This window comes from Geotrypetes seraphini, chromosome 1, assembly GCF_902459505.1.
Source record: "Geotrypetes seraphini chromosome 1, aGeoSer1.1, whole genome shotgun sequence".
NCBI classification, from domain to species: Eukaryota; Metazoa; Chordata; class Amphibia; order Gymnophiona; family Dermophiidae; genus Geotrypetes; species Geotrypetes seraphini.
In genome coordinates, this window is record NC_047084.1 from 128,700,091 (window position 1) to 128,719,668 (window position 19,578).

The 19,578-nt window shown below is 45.8% G+C and overlaps 1 protein-coding gene across 5 annotated transcripts in view; it reads left to right on the forward strand.

The window, feature by feature from the left end:
* BBS7 (Bardet-Biedl syndrome 7) overlaps window positions 1–19,578 on the forward strand; it is a 454,813-nt gene that overhangs the window by 395,441 nt on the left and 39,794 nt on the right. For 4 of the 5 annotated variants that reach the window (XM_033938299.1, XM_033938327.1, XM_033938307.1 and 1 more), the window contains one exon: window positions 11,721–13,572. In XM_033938299.1, coding sequence (XP_033794190.1) covers window positions 11,721–11,854 — 134 coding nt within the window. In that variant the 3' untranslated portion in view covers window positions 11,855–13,572. Of the gene's footprint in view, window positions 1–11,720; window positions 13,573–19,578 lie in introns of those variants that run through there. The other variant, XR_004538826.1, reaches the window with a different exon arrangement.

Sequence of the window (19,578 nt, forward strand, 5' to 3'; positions counted from 1 at the left end):
GCCGATGGAGGCACATGTGAAATTCAAGTTTGGTTGTTTTTGCTTCAAGGTACTTTACGGCTTAGCCCCTATATATATAACAGGCCTTTTCTCTTTCACAACCAACAGACATAGGAGAAGTTCACATCTGAACTTTGTTTCTCCACCAGTTAGAGGTTGTAAATTTAAAAGTCATCACCAACATCTTTTCTCACATTAAGCAGCATTATGTAGCATTATGGGGTAAAGACCTGGAACAACTGCTCGTGCCTACTACTTATAGGGAATTCAGGAAATGCCGAAAAACACATCTGTTCCTGAAGTACTTAGGTAACTGACTTATACAATCTTAGTCCTCAACAAATAATCTTCAAATTGTTATTCATTAACTCTGAACTTTGTTATTCCACTCAATCTGTAATACCTTTTAATCATTGTAAACCGCATAGAACTTCATGGTCCTGCGGTATATAAACTGTTATTATTATTATCCGCCTTAATGGTTCCTTTCTTCCTGGGATAGATGGGGCTAGTTTTGTATGATGGGAAGCAAGGGGAATTCAATATGTGTTTCAGTTGGTGGATGATGGGGGGAAGACTCGGTCCTTTGCTCAAGTGAGGGAGAACTTTGATCTCCCGCCCACTGATGCTTTTGCTTATATGCAGATTCACCATTACCTTAATTCCCTGCCCTCTGACTCCTTAACGACTTCTTGCCAGGAGTTGTTATCCACGGCCTTTACAATTGGTTCTCAGCTCCCTGTTCCCCTTAAATTTCATCATTGTCATCTGAAGGATGAGTCCCCCTTGCTTGACCACATTAGATTACGAGATGCCTGGGATCGCGTCCTTGCAGACTACATGCTTTTCGTAAATGTACTACTTTTTGGGAACAACATTACAGGTTAGACCTTCGTTTATATATTTCTCCTAAGAGGGCTTATCTCTCTGGATTTCGTGAGTCCGCTGCCTGTCTTCATTGTCAAGCCCCTGAGGCAGGCATGGGACATATGTTCTGGACCTGCCCCAATATTAGCTCATTTTGGGATGCTGTATTTCTCTTTGTGGAACTCATTTGGTCCATTACCATTATACGTTCTCCTGTGTTGTTATTTGGTAATATACCTCATTTTTCCCCCCAGAAATCGGGGGCGGCTACCTTCCCCAAGTGGACAGTTTTTATTGTTTTAAAATGTATCTTACTTAAGTGGCTTGATGGAGAGGCGCCAGATTACTACCTCTGGAGGTGCCAGATGGTTTCTATCCTGATGTGGGAAAATCGAGATGTGTGAGACTTTTCCTCCCGCTCAGGGTATTCTTTTCAACGCATTTGGAAACTCTTTTGGACCTCTATGACTCCCCTGGCTCGTAGCCACTTGCTTAATTGCTGATGCATTGTTTTCTTCCATTCTGCTCTTTTACGTATACCTTTGTAGTATGAACTGTATTTTGGTTTCTTTTGGGGTTGTACTTGGAAGGAGGACCAGGGGGAGAGATGGTTTGGTGGGGTTGGGTGGCCAGGTATGATGTTGTGGATTCTTTGCTATAATTTGAGCTTGTTTTTCTTGTATATGCTGCATACTGTGGTATTTCTGTTGAGCTCAATAAAATACATTTGACTATAAAATTCTTCTCTTAGCCTTTAAGATCAAGATCTCTCATCAGCCTGCCTTCCTTGATAAATATATTATTCCACACACCCCTTCCAGGGCCCTCAGGTCCACTAACCAGAATTTACTAACAGTCCCTCCAATCAAAGATTTATACTATACCAGAAACACAATTTTCTCTGTTGTCACGCCCTCCCTTTGGAATGCCGTGCCATCGAATCTTCGTTTTGAAAATTCCTTAAACAAGTTCAAAACACTCCTTAAGACATTTCTCTTTAAACATAAGAACATAAGCATTGCCTCTGCTGGGTCAGACCAGAGGTCCATCATGCCCAGCAATCTGCTCACGCGGTGGCCCATCAGGTTCAGGATCTGTATAGTATTCTTCTATCTATACCCTTCTATCCCTTTTTCCTTCAGGAAATTATCTAATCCTTTCTTGAACCCCGATATCGTGCTCTGTCGTATCACACCCTCTGGAAGCTCATTCCAGGTGTCCACCACCCTTTGGGTGAAGAAGAACTTCCTAGCATTGGTTTTGAATCTGTCCCCTTTTAATTTTTCCGAATGCCCTCTCGTTCTTGTAGTCTTCGAAAGTTTGAAGAATCTGTCCCTCTCCACTTTCTCTATGCCCTTCATGATCTTGTAAGTCTCTATCATGTCCCCTCTAAGTCTCCGCTTTTCCAGTGAAAAGATCCCCAGTTTCTCTAGTCTTTCAGCATATGAAAGGTTTTCCATACCTTTTATCAATCGCGTCGCTCTTTTCTGAACCCTCTCGAGTATCGCCTTATCCTTCTTAAGGTACGGCGACCAATATTGGACGCAGTACTCCAGATGCAGGCGCACCATCGCTCGATACAACAGCAGGATAACTTCTTTCGTTCTGGTTGTAATACCTTTCTTGATAATGCCTAACATTCTGTTCGTCTTAAGTACATAAGTAGTCGCCTCCGCCGGGGCAGACCAGAGGTCCATCCAGCCCAGCGGTCCGCTCACGCGGCGGCCCATCAGGCATATTGCCTGATCAGCGGTCCCTGACTAATTTTATGCCTACCTCTACACTTATCTCTAAACCTTCCACTGCTCTTATCTGTACCCCTCAATCCCTTTGTCTTCCAGGAACCTATCCAGGTCATCCTTGAAACCCTGTACTGTGCTATTTCTTATCACGGCCTCCGGAAGGGTGTTCCATGTGTCCACCACCCTCTGTGTGAAAAAGAACTTCCTTGCGTTTGTTTTAAACCTGTCCTCCTTCAATTTCATCGAGTGACCCCTTGTTCTTGTGGTTTCTTTCAAATTGAAAAATCTGTCTTTGTCAACCTTTTCGATGCCCCTCAGGATCTTGAAGGTCTCTATCATATCTCCTCTGAGTCTCCGCTTTTCCAGGGAGAACAGCCCCAGCTTCTTCAGTCTGTCAGTGTATGTAAGGTTTTCCATACCTTTAATCAGTTTAGTTGCTCTTCTCTGGACTCCCTCAAGCATTGCCATGTCCTTTTTGAGGTACGGTGACCAGTACTGTACACAGTATTCCAGATGCGGGCGCACCATAGCCCGGTACAGTGGCAGGATGACTTCCTTCGTTCTGGTCGAGATACCCTTCTTAATGATACCTAACATTTGGTTTGCTTTCCTCGAGGCTGTGTCTTTTTTGATGCCGCTGCGCACTGTGCCGACGACTTCATTGTCTTGTCCACCATTACCCCCAAGTCCTTTTCTAGGGTACTCTCACCCATTTCCAGCCCTCCCATCGTATAGCTGTACTTCGGGGTTTTGTTTCCCACATGTAAGACTTTACATTTCTCTACATTAAATTTCATCTGCCATCTCGCCGCCCACTCTTCTAGTTTGTTCAGGTCCCTTTGTAAATCTTCACAGTCCTCTTTTGTCCCAACTCCACTAAATAGTTTGGTGTTGTGTGCAAATTTTATTACCTCGCACTTCGTCCCTGTTTCTAGATCATTTATAAATACATTGAACAGCAACGGTCTGAGCACCGACCCCTGTGGAACACCACTCGTGACCCTCCTCCAGTCAGAGTAGTGGCCCTTCACTCCTACCCTCTGCTTCCTACCCACCAACCAATTTTTGCTCCATCTATGTATGTCTCCTTACACCCCATGGCTCTTCAGTTTCCGTAGTAGGCGTTCATGGGGTACCTTGTCAAAGGCTTTTTGGAAGTCCAAGTATATGATGTCTATGGGGTCCCCTTTGTCCATTCATTTGTTAATTCCTTCGAAGAAGTGTAATAAGTTCATTAGGCACAATCTTCCCTTGCAGAAGCCATGCTGGCTTGTTTTCATCAGTTTTTCTTTCTAGATGCTCATCGATGCTGTCTTTTATCAGCGCTTCCGCAATCTTCCCCGGAACTGAAATCAGACTTACCGGTCTGTAGTTCCCCGGGTCACCTCTTGATCCCTTTTTGAAGATGGGCATAACATTTGCTATCTTCCAATCCTCCGGGATCACGCCTGTAATCAGGGATAGGTTACAAACCTGCTGTAATAGTTCCGCTATTTCCTCTTTTAGTTCCTTCAAAACCCTGGGGTGGATTTTCATCCAGGCTCGGAGATTTGCCACTTTTTAATCTATCTATCTGCCTATGTACGTCCTCGAGGCTTACCTCCATTGATGTTAATTTTTCTACCTGGTCCCCTGTGAAGATTTTTTCAGGTTCTGGCACGTTGGATGTGTCCTCCTTTGTAAATACTGACGAAAAGGATATGTTTAGTCTATCCGCCACCTCTTTTTCCTCCTTCACCACTCCTTTTCTTTCTCCGTCATCCAGCAGTCCCACCTCCTCCCTAGCCGGCTTCTTCCCTTTAACATATCTGAAGAAATTTCCTACCTCCCTGGCTAGCCTCTCTTCAATATTGTACACACCATAGCAACATTAGTGTATATTTCAGTTAACAATCATGCACTTGTGGCCAGAGGTGATCAGAGAAAGCCTCCTAATGTGGCGTATGTTTCGGCCAGTATGGATTGCCTTATGGGGCAAAGAACTACACATGCCCATGGCCCTCTATAGAAAATTTTTCCTTGTCCCCATAGGAACTCATTTTCCCATCCTGGCAACTTCTTTTCCTGTCCCTGCCCCATTCCTGCAAGCTCCGTCCTCATCTGCACAAGCCTCAAACTCTTTAAAATCCTAAGTAGCAACATTCTAGAGCACAGTTCTTCAACCGCCGGTCCGCAGAAAATTTCTGCCGGTCCGCACAGGGCCGGCGAAATCAAGTCGGCAGTTAAATTTCCTGCCGACTGCGGTTCCTCCCGACTGCAGTTCCTGCTGACTAATGTTCCTCCCAGCCTCAGGCGATCAAGATAGGCTGCTAACGTCAGGGCCTTCCCTCTGTGAGTCTTGCCTGTTCAGAAACAGGAAGTTGAAAAAAAATAGGCGGGACTCAGAGAGTGAAGGTCCCGACGTCGGCAGCGTGTCTTGATCGCTGCCCCTGCCGAGTTGCTGAAGAGGGCCGCGGGGAAGTTGCGATTAGAACGGAGAGACTTGCAGATTCAGGTACAGGTGGAGGGAGATGGTCAGCGTGTGCGAACAAGATCCTGGGGAGCCTTCACAGTGGATGACTCCCCTCCCACCAGCTCTCCTAATGTTGGATAGAGGGAGGAGGGAAGGGAGAAGAAGGAGAGATGCTGCTGGGAGGGGAGGAGGGAAAGGGATGGGAAGAGAGTTAATGTTGGATAGAGGGAGGAGGGAAGGGAGAAGGAAAAAAAGTAAGGAGGGTAGGGAGAAAGAAAAAAGGAAGGAAACAGCTGGCAGGGAGATTACAGGAGGGGAAGGGTGTCAGGGTGGAATGGAGAGATCAGATGAGAGAAAGGGGAGAGAGAGGAATGAGAAAGTAGAGAGACATTGATGCTGGAAAGGGGGTCAGCAGAGAAATGAGAGAGGGATAAAGATGCTAGATCTGGTGTAGGAGAGATAAAAATGAAGAAGGCAGTGAAGCTGGAATGAATGATGTAAAAAGGAGAGAGGAGGATGGACAAGGAAGAGGGGCATAGAAAGAAGTCAGATACATATGGAAGGGGGAGAGGGCAGACATTGGATGTAACGGGCAGATGCTGGAAGGAAAAGAGTGAAAAGAAGATGAAAGCAGAAACCAGAGACAACAAAAGTTAGAAAAAAATAATTTTATTTCTATTTTGTCATTAGAATATATCAGATTTGTAATGTAATGTAATGTAATTTATTTCTTTAATACCGCTACATCCGTTAGGTTCAAAGCGGTTACAGAAAATATACATTAAAAATTATGAGCAAGAAAGGCACTTTTGAAATTCCCTCACTGTCCCGAAGGCTCACAATCTAACTAAGGTGCCTAGAGATTAGTAAAGAAGTGAAGAGTTCAGAAAAAGGAAAAAATAAGAAAGAAAACATTCTAACAGGAATGTATTGAATTAAGTATTATGGAAGATAGAGGAGAGAAGAGAATGAAATAGTTGATAGTTTGATAGTTAATAAGGTTGATAGTCCCAGGAAGTCTTGTCTCCTCCAATGTGATGGTCTCCTCCTTACAGTTATTATGTCTCACTGCCCGTGCTCCAGCTGCTACCTTGAATGACTGCAGATGAAGTCCTCCTCTGAAGAAAACCATCTGGTGCCGATCTCTGTGCGTGCCAGTGCCGCAGGAGCTGAGGTTGACAGGGAACTCACGCCCTGCTGCCGCTGCGATCCCCACATCGTATGGATCCCGCGACTCTGGTGTGAAACCCCGGAGGCAAGTTGAGCTGATGGATGTCGAGACTCACTTGGGTGCCGAAGTCGGCGAGTCTCCCGCTCCAGCATGATTCGCCCTGTACCTCCGGACGGTGGGTTCCGTGGGAGTCTCCCTCCAGCTCCCCCAGCTGCAGGCCAACGACCACAGCGCATCTGCGCTGCTCTCATCCTGGGAGCCCGACTCGATCGCTGCCTCCTGCCGCCTGCCTGAGCCCTGTCGTCTCTCCCTCCGCTCCCAAATAGGGGAAACTGCAGCGCACAAATATTTGAATTATATATCCTGCTAGAGACATAACTGGGGACTGCAGTATTCTGCTAGCATGATATTTCTATGTAGCATTCTATAATAACTTGGCTTGTTCAGTTTTCTTGATAGTAGAGGGGATATATGTGAAGGGGAGGGGAGACAGGGGTTTTGTTGGTCCGTGCTCTGTATATTTGTATTTATAAAATCACAATTGTTCAGAATATTGTTTCTTTTTATACTTTAATAAAATATGTTCAATATAAAATCATAATTGCAGCTTGTGCAGATGGGATCAGATGGTTTGCGGGGACTGAGCTCGCGGAGGGGCGTAAACGGGGTTTTTTAATTTTAGTCCTAGTAGTTTGCCGGTCCACAAAATAATTCTTTTATTTCTGCCGGTCCACGGGTGTAAAAAGGTTGAAGAACACTGTTCTAGAGCTCAGATTGTGATGTCATAATGCCTCATTCCACCAGTGGCTAAGCTCCGCCCTCATCTGCACAAGCCTCTAACACTTTAAAATCTTAAGTAGCAACATTCTAGAGCTCAGATTGTGATGTCATAATGCCTCATTCCACCAATGGCTAATCTCCGCTCTCATCTGCACAAGCCTCAAACACTTTAAAATCATAAGTAGCAACATTCTAGAGCTTGGATTGTGATGTCATAATGCCTCATTCCACCAATGACTAAGCTCTGTCCTTATCTGCACAAGCCTCAAACACTTTAAAATCATAAGTGTTCAAGACTTGTGAGGTTAAGGCAGAGCTTACAGGAATGGGGCAGGGACAGCGACAAAACTCGTGGGGACGGGACAGGAAAATTGAGTTCCTGCAGGGATGGGGAAAAATTTGTCATTCTACACAACAGTTAAAAACTAGACTATTCATCAAAAACACCCAATCAGCTGAAAGAGAACCAGGATCACTATTGTTAAATGACAATCACCGTGTACTCTTGCTTTGTGTTCTGCTGTTTTCCCAGATTTTCTGAATCATCTATCATGTCATCTTAATCCATGAAACTATACTCAGTGGTAAAAAACCAAGATAATGAATAGTCAAAAAACAAAATTATGAGATGAGTTCAGTTTAGCATTCCTGACCACTGTGTATTTTCTTGCAATTTAAAGACATATTGAAATATCTTTCCAAAGAAATCTATTTCTGCAGCCAACAAAGCAAATGAGCATAACTCATATTTCCCTCAGTAGTCTTTAAAAAAATCAGTAGAATTAAATTATTGTTTGTTTTCATTCGTTTCTGACAGTGAAAGAAAAGCAATCAACCTAAACAGCTGTTATTTATCGGACCCCTACAAGTTTGAAAAACTACTCATGGACTTTGCAATTTTTCCGTTTCTTCTCATTCATTTAATTTAATTCAATTAATCATGATTAATCACAATAAAAATTTTCAATCGCATAAAGTGCCCCCCTCACATTTCCTTCCACAATCATACACCGGCAGCAGAAACAAACTTCCAGAACCGACACATTTCAACCACCAAAATGAAAACAAATCACCCTTCCCACCTTTGTTGCTCAGTGAATTATCAAAAATGCCTAGAAGATACAGAGAAAATAAGATATTAATGGATACTTGGAAAACGTTGAGGTTTATTAGTAAATTAACACCTGTCCCAATAAACAAGTCAACTAATCAATCTTTATGGATAAACTCCAAGATTAAAATTGGCGGAGCTCAAATCCTTTGGAAGGAATGGATTATTACAGGCATTAGATCTCTGAATGATGTTATTTCGGAAGGTAAACTGCTGGAATTTTCACAATTGCAACATAGATTTGGTCTTAGTAAAAAACAAAGTTTTAAATGGTTGCAATTGAAGCAGGCCATTCAGGTTGGGTTCCCTGAATGGAAAACATTGAATAATCAATATAGTTTAGAGTTCCTAGGGCATCAATATAGCAGACTTCCTAGGGCATCAAGCCGCATTGTGGTATAAATTAATATCTGGATACCCCATTTTTTTCTCTCGTTTTATCCTCCCCTCCTCCATTTTTTTTAAATTTCTATAATGTAATTTAAAAACTTTTCCTTCCCTTTTCTCCCCTTTTGTCTCATACCCTTCGTAATCAAATCTTTGTATCAACCTTATCCCCCATTTTTATTTTGCTTTTTATATATAATATATTTTTTAAATATAATTTTTATTCCTTATTATTTATTGTAAACCGACCAGATACTTGTGATGGTCGGTATATCAAAATATTAATAAACTTGAAGCTTGACTTAAGCGGAGGACTAAGTGCAACAGAGTCATCTCTGGGACTGATCCTCATAGCTGGTGTCTGTCATGCCTAGGCCCATAGTTGGTGTCTGTCATGCCAAACGGCCTCTAACTGTGTTCTCTGTTTAAATATGCAGAAAAGAACCCAGAAAAACAGAGGCCCATTGTGAGAAACTATTTGGCACTCCTAAATCTGTCCCACCAGCATCAAAAACATTGGACCCCTTGGCTGCTGGAACTATATCTGACACTGAGAGTGCACCAGTATTGAGGAGATCTCCTACCTGAATATATCAGGCACTGATAGGGAACCCCAAGACCAGTCAGCATCAGACCAAACACTGAGGACATATTTGGTTTCAAGATAATCCTCATTGGCACCAAGCAGTAGAGCATCTTAGGGGGCCCTGCTGTGAACTTCACATAGAGAGTGCTAGGTACACATCCCACCAGAACCCCCTTACATTGTATGCTGTGCCCTCCAAAACATTCCCAAAATCTACTGGACCTACCTGTCTACCACCCCAATAACCCTTATAGCTGTAGGTGTCACCTACTACTACTATCAATTATTTCTATAGTACGATTTTGGCAGATCTTGGTGGGCTTACACTCTTCACCACAAGTGTACTAGTTAGGGCGAGATATGCATCTGGGTGCCCTTCTTGAGTCCACTGCACTACCTACCAGGCTACTCCAGACACCTGTTGGCTATTGTATTAGGAGTGTCCTTTCTATCTGCAGCTGTCGTAGAGAAAGATATGTACTGTTTCATTCAGATCTTTGGAGAGTGGGTGGGGATCAGTGACCACTGGGGGAGTGTGGAGTGGCCATGCCTTCATCCCTTCAATGTAGATGCGTGGAACAGTCTCCCAGTGGATGTGCTGGAGACAGAATGTGTCTGATTTCAAGAAAGCCTGGGATAGGCATGTAGGATTTCTTAGGGAGAAGAGGAGATGGTGGATGCTGCGGATGGGCCATTTGGCTCTTATCTGCCATCACGTTTTTATGTTTCATCTGGCCACCTTTGTGAGTCTTAATCATTTTTAAAACAGGTCTAGCCCCAAATACATAGAAACATAGAAATAGACGGCAGATAAGGGCCCACGGCCCATCTAGTCTGCCCACCTTAATGTCCCTCCCCTACCTTTGCCCTGTGAATAGATCCCATGTGCCGATCCCATTTGGCCTTAAAATCAGGTACGCTGCTGGCCTCAATCACCTGTAGTGGAAGACTATTCCAGCGATCAACCACTCTTTCAGTGAAAAAGAATTTCCTGGTGTCACCTCGTAGTTTCCCGCCCCTGATTTTCAACGGATGCCCTCTTGTTGTCGTGGGACCCTTGAAAAAGAAGATATCTTCCTCCGCCTCGATGCGGCCCGTAAGATACTTGAACGTCTCGATCATGTCCCCCCTCTCTCTGCGCTCCTCGAGCGAGTATAGCTGTAATTTGTCAAGCCGTTTTTCGTATGGTAGATCCTTGAGTCCCGAGACCATCCGGGTGGCCATTCTTTGTACCGACTCCAGTCTCAGCACATCCTTGCGATAATGCGGCCTCCAGAATTGCACACAGTATTCCAGGTGGGGCCTCACCATAGATCTATACAATGGCATAATGACTTCCGCCTTACGACTGACAAATGTCCAAATTGTTCCCTGGGTGTTTTGTAAAACGTTAGATTATCGCTGTAAAATGTCCAAGTGCTAAGCCTGCCGAAATTCCACCCATAACACATCGCCAACATGCCCCCTTGAGATTTAGACGCATTTCGGACAAAAAGCCTAGCAAAACGTCTAGAAAGTTGGTTTTGAAAATGGTGACTTGGATGTTTTGGTGAGAAGAATGTCCAAGTGCCAGTTTATGCCATTTTTTTGGATGTCTTTGAGTTTTGAAAATGAGCCCCTAAGCCTGTAAGGGCCTCTTTTATGAAGCCGAATACCATGGTAAAAGCACTGAAGCCCATAGGGATTGAATAGGCTTTGGTGCATTTTCCATGTGGCATTCACTACCTTGGCTTGATTAAAAAGGGCCTAAATGGTATGGTAATCCTAATATAATGTTTCATTTTGCTGTTTTCAAGTTTACCTCATTTATTGAATTTATGTTTATATTGGGTAATTTTGAACAATATTGTAAGTTTTATGTTAAACTGCCTGCACCAGCTTGGGTGAATCTCTTCATAAAGCCAGTTAATGAATCTCCATAAATGAAGGCATCACCCTTAATTTTATAGATCATTTCTCCTGCTTTCTTCTTCCTTAGGTGGTGTCTGCTTTATTGCAAATCTTGGTGTCATCTAGAAAATGATAAAACTTTATCCGTCACTTATAAAGATAATGAACAGAGTCAGGACTGATCTCCAGTACAGCTCGTCTACACTCAGACATACCATTCCTTTCTAGAAGGAAAAGCAGATTTTGTGTGCAGGCAACGTAGGATGCTGAAAACTCGGGCAGAAGCTGTACTGTAGTTCAACACTGGCAATGCTAATATTGTGAGCAGCTGTGTAGGGTTAAATGAAACTTTACAGTTTCACACGGGAAAGGTGGGGTTTTCCTTGTTAACTAAATGGAGGGTCTGGTATGTCTGTCTGCCTAAGGCAGGGTACAAAGAAGGAAGAAAGCAAAAATCATACTGAATAAAGTCATTTTTCTACAGCTAGAAGTAGGGGGGGAAGTCTGCCATCATCTGCTACACTAACATAATGTCTTGGGAGGGTTTTTACTTAGTCTATTCCTAAAAACCTTCAATGATGGTGATTTTACCATCTCCTTGTGAAATATGTTGCACTGCTTCCGAAAGATTTCCTAATATCTATTAGTGATTGCCTATAGCACATCCTGAAGGAATATTCCTAAATAAGAATCCAATTTTAAAACTCATTCTCTCTCTCTCTTTCTTTTTGCAGGGATGATTACAGATCTTTTCATAGATAAATTCAAGTTCAAAGGCACCAATGTCAAATCCAAAGTTCCAGTGCTATTGGAGATTTTGGACAGTTACGATCAGAATTCATTGATGGCATTCTTTGACACTGCTTAATATGGAATGCAAGAGCGCTCGGAGATTGGGCGTAGGAAGGTGGTGTTAGTAGCATTTTTCAGAGCTGATTTTATTGTGAGTGGGCTTTGCTTCAGCAGTTTCATAGTCCACTGCCTTGCTTGTACCTCTTCATTGGAAGAATAATGCTTTACACATATCATAGCAGTTTGCATTCCACAAAAATATTCTACTGCCAGCCCTCCACAGACAAAAAAATTGATGCCATTCCCTCTCATCTGGATCAAACTCAAACAACTGCTGCTGTTCCCACTTTCACCTGGATTAGAGTTCAAAGGGCGCAATTGCCCCGCCACTACTTCTCCTCTGGAAAGAAATACCACCATCAGGTAAAGCAGCACTGTCCAACCTCCTCTCCTTAGTATCAGAGCCAGCTCACTCCCCCTGTCTTACTGGACAGGAACTCCATAGGCTGCAAGGTCTCTGCTACCAGCTGACGAACCACAACTTTGAACAGGAGCACTGCTTACTGAACTGTAATACCATCCTGCTACTCCCTTCTGTCACCGCTCTGTCTCCTTGCACTATCACATAACGCTAAAACTTTTGGCCTAGCTCCAAGATTTCTTTTTTTTTTTTTCAAATAATTTTTATTAGCAAATGCAACACAGATGGTACAGAAATCCAACAGTACAAGGACACAAGGTCCGATAATAGAGAATACAAAATCGAATAGAAAAACGAGCTGGCAAGCACCATCCCGTCGCCGTCTGCAAATTTTTCAGAGGATCACCCCTCCAGTCATACCACAAGCACACAAACTCCAGACACTCCGTACACATCACAACAGACACTCCACAGTCACCCACCCCCCCTCTCACACTAACACACACCCCTCACAGTAAACTGCACCAAATGGCCCCTAAGCAGAGAAAAAAAAAAAAAAGAGAGAAAAAGAAAGAGAAAGAACTGTAGTATCAAGAACAATTGTCCAGCTGTACCCCCGAATCCCCGGGACACAGCGACAAAGCTGCCTTCCAGAGCCCCACATAGCAGTGATGGTCAATCCTTCCCCCCCTGGGAGAGCGGTGAATTTCAAAGTGGGCTACCTGTGCAATCCGATGTAGCCAATGAGTAAAGGAAGCCGCCTGATCAGACACCCAATATTGCAAAAGGAGTTTTTTCACCAAGAGGATGGCTAAATAAAGAAATTTCTGCTGAGGAGTCGAAAACCCAGCCTCCTCCAATACTCTCTGGTCGCCCAATAAGAGCATGCCATAGTCATGCGGATAGGACGGTGCACAATTTGCTCCAAAAAAGGGAGAACCTTCAACCACAAATCAGTTGACGGGCATTCCAAAAAATGATGAACTAAAGTTCCAGCAGATTGGCGACACCTAGTACAGACAGTCCCCTCCCATAGGTCCATAAGAGCCCCGTGCTGCCTAGAAATATACGCCCTGTGTAAGATCTTAAACTGCATCTCCTGGAGATCGGAGGAGCCCCCCATAGTTTTAAGATGACCAAACAGTGGAAGGAACGCGCCCCGATCCCCCATGAAGCCCAGCTCCCTCCACCACACAGAGGCCACTCCATCAAGGGCACCCATAGAGAAGTGTGCCCGCAACATATGACCCCACATAGAGAGTTTAACATAGAAACATAGAAAAAGCGGCAGAAAAGGGCTATAGCCCACCAAGTCTGCCCATTCCAAGTATCCTCCCCCCTGAGTTTACTCCCTTAAAGATCCCACGTGAGTATCCCATTTTCTCTTAAAATCCGTCACGCTGCTGGCCTTTATCACCTGGAGTGGGAGTCTGTTCCAATGATCCACAACTCTCTCGGTGAAGAAATACTTCCTGAAGTCGCCATGAAACTTCCCTCCCCTGATTTTTAGCGGATGCCCTCTGGTGGTTGAGGGTCCCATGAGCCGGAATATATCATCTTCTGACTCGATGTGCCCCGTGATATACTTATACGTTTCAATCATATCTCCCCGTTCCCTTCTTTCCTCAAGTGAGTACATCCGCAATTTCTCTAGTCTTTCTTCATACGTGAGATCCTTGAGCCCCAAGACCATCCTGGTGGCTGTTCGCTGTACCGACTCGATTCTCAGCACGTCCTTTCGGTAGTGAGGTCTCCAAAACTGAACGCAGTACTCTAAGTGAGGCCTCACCATGGCTCTGTACAACGGCATCATAACTTCAGGTCTCCTGCTGACGAAACCTCTGCGGATGCACCCCATCATTTGTCTTGCTCTGGAGGAAGCCTTCTCCACTTGATTGGCAACCTTCATGTCCTCGCTAATGATCACTCCTAGATCGCGTTCTGCTGTGGTCCTAACCAAGGTTTCACCATTTAGTACATAAGTTCTACGCGGGTTTCTCTTTCCCAGGTGCATTACCTTGCATTTTTTAGCATTGAAGCCAAGCTGCCAAGTAGTTGACCATTGTTCCAGCAGCAGTAGATCGTGTGTCATATTATCAGGTAATAAGCTTCTACCTACTATGTTGCAAAGTTTGGCGTCGTCGGCGAACAGCGATACCTTTCCCTTAAGTCCTTGCGTCATATCTCTTATGAATAAGTTGAATAGAATCGGACCCAGGACCGAGCCCTGCGGCACTCCACTTATCACGTCCGATGCTTCAGATGGGGTACCGTTCACCACTACCCTTTGATGTCTGCCGCTCAGCCAATCTCCAACCCATGTAGTTAGAGTGTCTCCTAATCCTATCGATTTTAGCTTGTTCAGTAATCTTCGATGAGGGACGCTATCAAATGCTTTACTGAAGTCCAAATACACTACGTCCAGTGACTCTCCAGCATCCAGTTGTCTAGTAACCCAGTCAAAAAAGCTAATCAGATTAGATTGGCAGGATCTACCCTGGGTGAACCCGTGTTGGTGTGGATCACGCAGTTTTTCTTCGTCTAGGATTGTGTCAATATTCTGTTTGATCAGTGTTTCCATGAGTTTACACACTATAGACGTGAGACTTACTGGTCTGTAGTTTGCTGTCTCTGTCCTGCAGCCCTTTTTGTGGAGTGGGATTACGTTGGCGGTTTTCCAGTCCAAGGGGACCCTTCCTGTGCTTAGGGAAAGATTGAAAAGAACAGATAATGGTTCTGCCAGGACTTCCCTTAACTCCCTTAGCATTCTGGGATGTAGGTTATCTGGTCCCATGGCTTTGTTTACTTTGAGTCTTGATAGTTCGTCGTAGACGCTACTGGGCGTAAATTCAAAATCTTGAAACGGGTCTTTCTGGTTATCTCCCGTCTGCAGCTGTGGACCAACTCCCGGCGCTTCTCGGGTGAATACTGAACAGAAGTATTGGTTTAGTAGTTCTGCCTTCTCAGAATCTGGGCCGATGGAACCAGAAAGAATCCAGAGGACCACAGAGCCAAGCATCCCACCACTGCTGACCTAGCATAGCATAATAGTGGCGGATCTGAAGATACACCCAAAAGTGGTTCGGGGGCAGATCTGCTGAATTTGGGCAAAGGGAGGAAATACGCTCCCGCCACCCCCATCCCAAACATCCCTCAGGGTCCTACACCCCCGCTGCTCCCACACCTGGAATCGACGCCTCCACCACCTCCACGCCAACTGAATCGGCTGAAGAAGACTCAGTGTCGAGGAACCCCCGGGAACTGCCGAGGGCGGCAAATGTAAAAGGGCCAAGAATGAGTGCGGCGCACACCAGGAAGAGAGCCAACCCCCAGGGGCATACCTATAATGTCCGGTCCAGTCCTCATGGATAAAGCGAAACAGAGCCGCAACGTTGTAATTTCTAACATCCGGAAGATTCAGGCCCCCCTGCGATCTGTCCAGCATCAATTTAGTATAACTAATGCGAGCCCTCTTGCATTTCCAAATGAAAGTAGAAATAGTGGAGCGAAAAGCCCGCACATCCTGGGCGGAGAGCCACACAGGGAGAGTTTGTAATGAATACAGAATCTTGGGTAGGAGAACCATTTTGGTGAAAGCAACTCTACCCCACAAGCCCAACGGTAACTCCCGCCATCGTTCACATTGAGCCGCGATTTGCTCAAGAAGGTGACAAACATTATACTGGTACATGAGGGATAAGTCAGGGGTCAGATACACTCCAAGATACCGCAACGGCCCAGCGACAGGCAGTATAGAAAGAGCAGGGTGCCAGGCCTCCTTGTGAGTAGAATCCAAAGGCAATAGCTCGGACTTGGCGCAATTAACCCGCAGACCTGATAAGTTACCAAAAGTTCAAACCACCCCGAGTGCTCGCTCCAGATCGTCCAAGGGGTTATCAAGATAGAGTAGGATATCATCTGCAAAGAGGTTTATCCGACTCTCCCTGTCTCCTATCCGAATTCCCCAAATAGAAGGATCAGTGCGCATCTTTACCGCTAAAGGTTCGAGGGCTAGCTCAAAGAGTAGAGGGGAAAGAGGACATCCCTGCCGGGTACCTCTACCCAAAGGAAAAGGAGTAGTAAGACCCCCGTTCACCAACAAACGCGCCTGCGGGTTGAGATATAAACTACGAATCCATTCAGGGAAACGGCCGGCCAATCCATATTGCTGCAGAACCCAGAATAGATATTGCCAGGAAATGCTGTCGAAGGCCTTTTCCATATCTAAACCCACTATAGCCGATGTACTCCCCGTCCCCCGTCTCGAGTGTAATGCCATCAGGGCCCGAAAAAGATTCATGGAAGCATACCAACCCGGTATAAAGCCCACCTGATCTTCATGAATTAAGAGAGGGAGGACGGCATTCAGACGGCGGGCCAATATCGCAGCCAGTAATTTAACATCCTGATTGAGCAAAGAGATCGGGCGATAAGATCCCACCTGGGCAGGATCCTTCCCCGGTTTAGGGAGCAAGACCACATGGGCCATGTTTCTCTGACCATGTTTCTCTGTCCCGAATGAAGCACATTATAAGCATCCCCTAACGCCGGAGGAATCAAATCCACCACTATCTTATAGAATTCGGGCCCGAATCCATCAGGGCCTGGCGCTTTCGTGAGTTTCAAAGCTTTGATACCCGTCTGAATTTCCTCCACCGTAACCGGTGCATTCAAAATATCAAGTTGGGCAGCGGTCACTTGAGGCAAAGCTAGATCCCGAAAAAACTCCGATCGTGTTGGGAGGACTCGCGATGGGAATAAAGAGTCTCATAGAATTTCACAAATTGGGACTGAATTTCTGCCGCCCCGGTATAAAGACGGCCCCCACCATCTTTAATAGACAAAATGACTTGTTGTTTTCGAGGAGGACACACGAGGTTGGCCATAAGCCGCCCGGCCTTCCCCCCCAGCGATGCAAGCGATAACGTTGGAAATAAATATCCCTATTGGCCCGCTGCGTCAAAAGGACCTCCAACTGGGAACGGACATCCCCCAACCGATGCTTATCCTCCACAGAAAGCATAGCTACATGTCGCCGTCTCAGAGTCCGCAACTCAAGGGACCCTCGGCCACGAGAGGGCATCCGCTCAAACTCAGAGGAGGGAAATTTAAGGGTGACACCAGGAAGTATTTCTTCACGGAAAGAGTGGTGGGTCACTGAACAAGCTTCCAGAGCAGGTGGCCAAGGCCACCAGCGTGCTTGACTTTAAGAATAAATGGGACATTTACGTGGGATCCTTACAGAGGCCTAGTAAGGCACTCAGACTTGATGGGGTGGGTCAGTAGAGTGGGCAGACTTGGTGGGCTGTAGCCTTTTTCTGCCGTCATCTTTCTATGTTTCTAACTCCCCAGACAGCCTTAAGAGGTCAGCATCCTGCCTCCACCGTGCCCGAGACACGTAAGCAATAATGTAGCCCCGGAGTACGACCTTAGATGCCTCCCAAAATATCACCGGGTCAACATCAGGGGTAGCATTATGATGACAATACTCCTGCCAGCGTTCCCTGAGATACCTGTGGAACTCCAGATCCTTATATAGATGGCTCGGGAACCGCCACCCCCGCCGCGAAACATCGTCCGTAAGCTGAACCGACAATATCATCGGGGAATGGTCCGATAATGGAACCTCCTCAATAGAAACATGTTCGACCCGTGGGAGCAGCGAGGGCGATGCCAGAAAGTAATCCAGGTGGACATAAACATCATGAGGGTGGGAGTAGAAAGTGTAAGTATGCTCAGTAGGATGCAAAATCCGCCACAGATCCAAGAAATGCAACTGATCCATCAAAAAATTGACCCCCTTGGCTCCATGGTCCCCCAGGCACACCCTCGCCGGTCCATCGAGGGGTCAGCCGAGATGTTAAAATCACCCCCCAGTAGGAGTTGGTAGTCAGAGTACTGAGCCACCTTGGCCAAGAGCCCAGAGAAAAAGCGATGACTATAGACATTAGGGGCGTAGAGATTACAAAACAGCCATTTCTGACCCCAAAGTTCCCCCAACAAAATCACATATCTTCCCTCTTTATCCAAAAGAGTTTTATGGATGTGAATGGGCAACTGTTTATGGAACAGGATCGCTACCCCCCTCTGTCTGGAATTAAAGGAGGAGGAACACACCTCTCCTGCGCAACTTGGCATGCTCAGCACCAGAGAGGTGAGTTTCCTATAAATAGGCAATATCTATGTGATTTCGCTTGAACCAATTTAACAATTTCTTTCTCTTCACGGGGGAATGAATACCATCTACATTATAAGTAGAAAAACGGAGGTTAACCAGTATCGAAGGAAGTACGAGAGGATGAGACAGGAAACATGGAAAAAAAGAAGAAGCGAGGACCCTCCCAGCTAAGACCCCCCCCCCTTCGCCCCAAACAGGGCCCTGGCACGCTAACATCAACCCCCAGAATCCTCCAGCCCCACCCGGGAAAAGTGGTCCGGAAGAAAAGATATAAAACAGCAGATCCAACCCACAACTTCCCAACCCTCCCCCAGAAACACAACCAGACAACCCACCAAGCACCCCACTCACACCATCCAGACACACCCCCAAACACACAACCCCATCCCCCAACCCAAGCCCAAAGAATGCTTCTTCAGGACACCCCCCACACTCCCACCAAACCCAAAAAAACCAGAATAAGAAAACATAATCCCATAAGGGAAATCAGAACAAAGAGGTCACGGATCTGGGCTATCCACGATCCGATGCTTGCTGTCCATAATAGACCCCAGTACGATATAACATGACACCACAAAGTGAAGATGAAAGAAAGGTACACATAATACAGGAGGAAACCCCCCACCACAACATGCAGGCTTCAGAACAGGACCGGCGGATGCAGTGAGAAACCAAGTCCACAGAAGGGCTACCTCGCACAGCTGCCACCCCTCCACAAGACAAGCGAGGGCCAGCTCCAGCGAAACCACCAGAAACCCAGCCGCAACTACCAAGAAAATCCATGGCACTGGAGAAAGGAGAAGAAGCAGTCAACACCAGTCCAGAAAAACAGCCATTCAAAGGGAGCACAGAAGATCACTAGGGCACCAAGGCCCACTCCGCCAACTCCCAGTAGCAAGCCACCACCGATTTCAGGGAGCCGAGGCGCCACTGCCCTCCCCAGATGAGCTGGCGGCATTGATGGTGTCCAGGAAACGCTGTGCCTCCCCCTTGGTCAGCAGCGTTTGCATCTTGCCCTCTCTCCAGATCCGCAGACTGGCAGGGTATACCAGGGCAAAGCGCACCCCCTTACGATGCAAGGAGGTGCAGATGGGCGCCATTTCCCTTCTCTGAGAAGAAACACGTGCAGAGTAATCATTGAAGAGGAGCAGCCGCTTCCCCTCATACAGCAGACTGATGTCCGAGCGATAAGCTTTTAAGA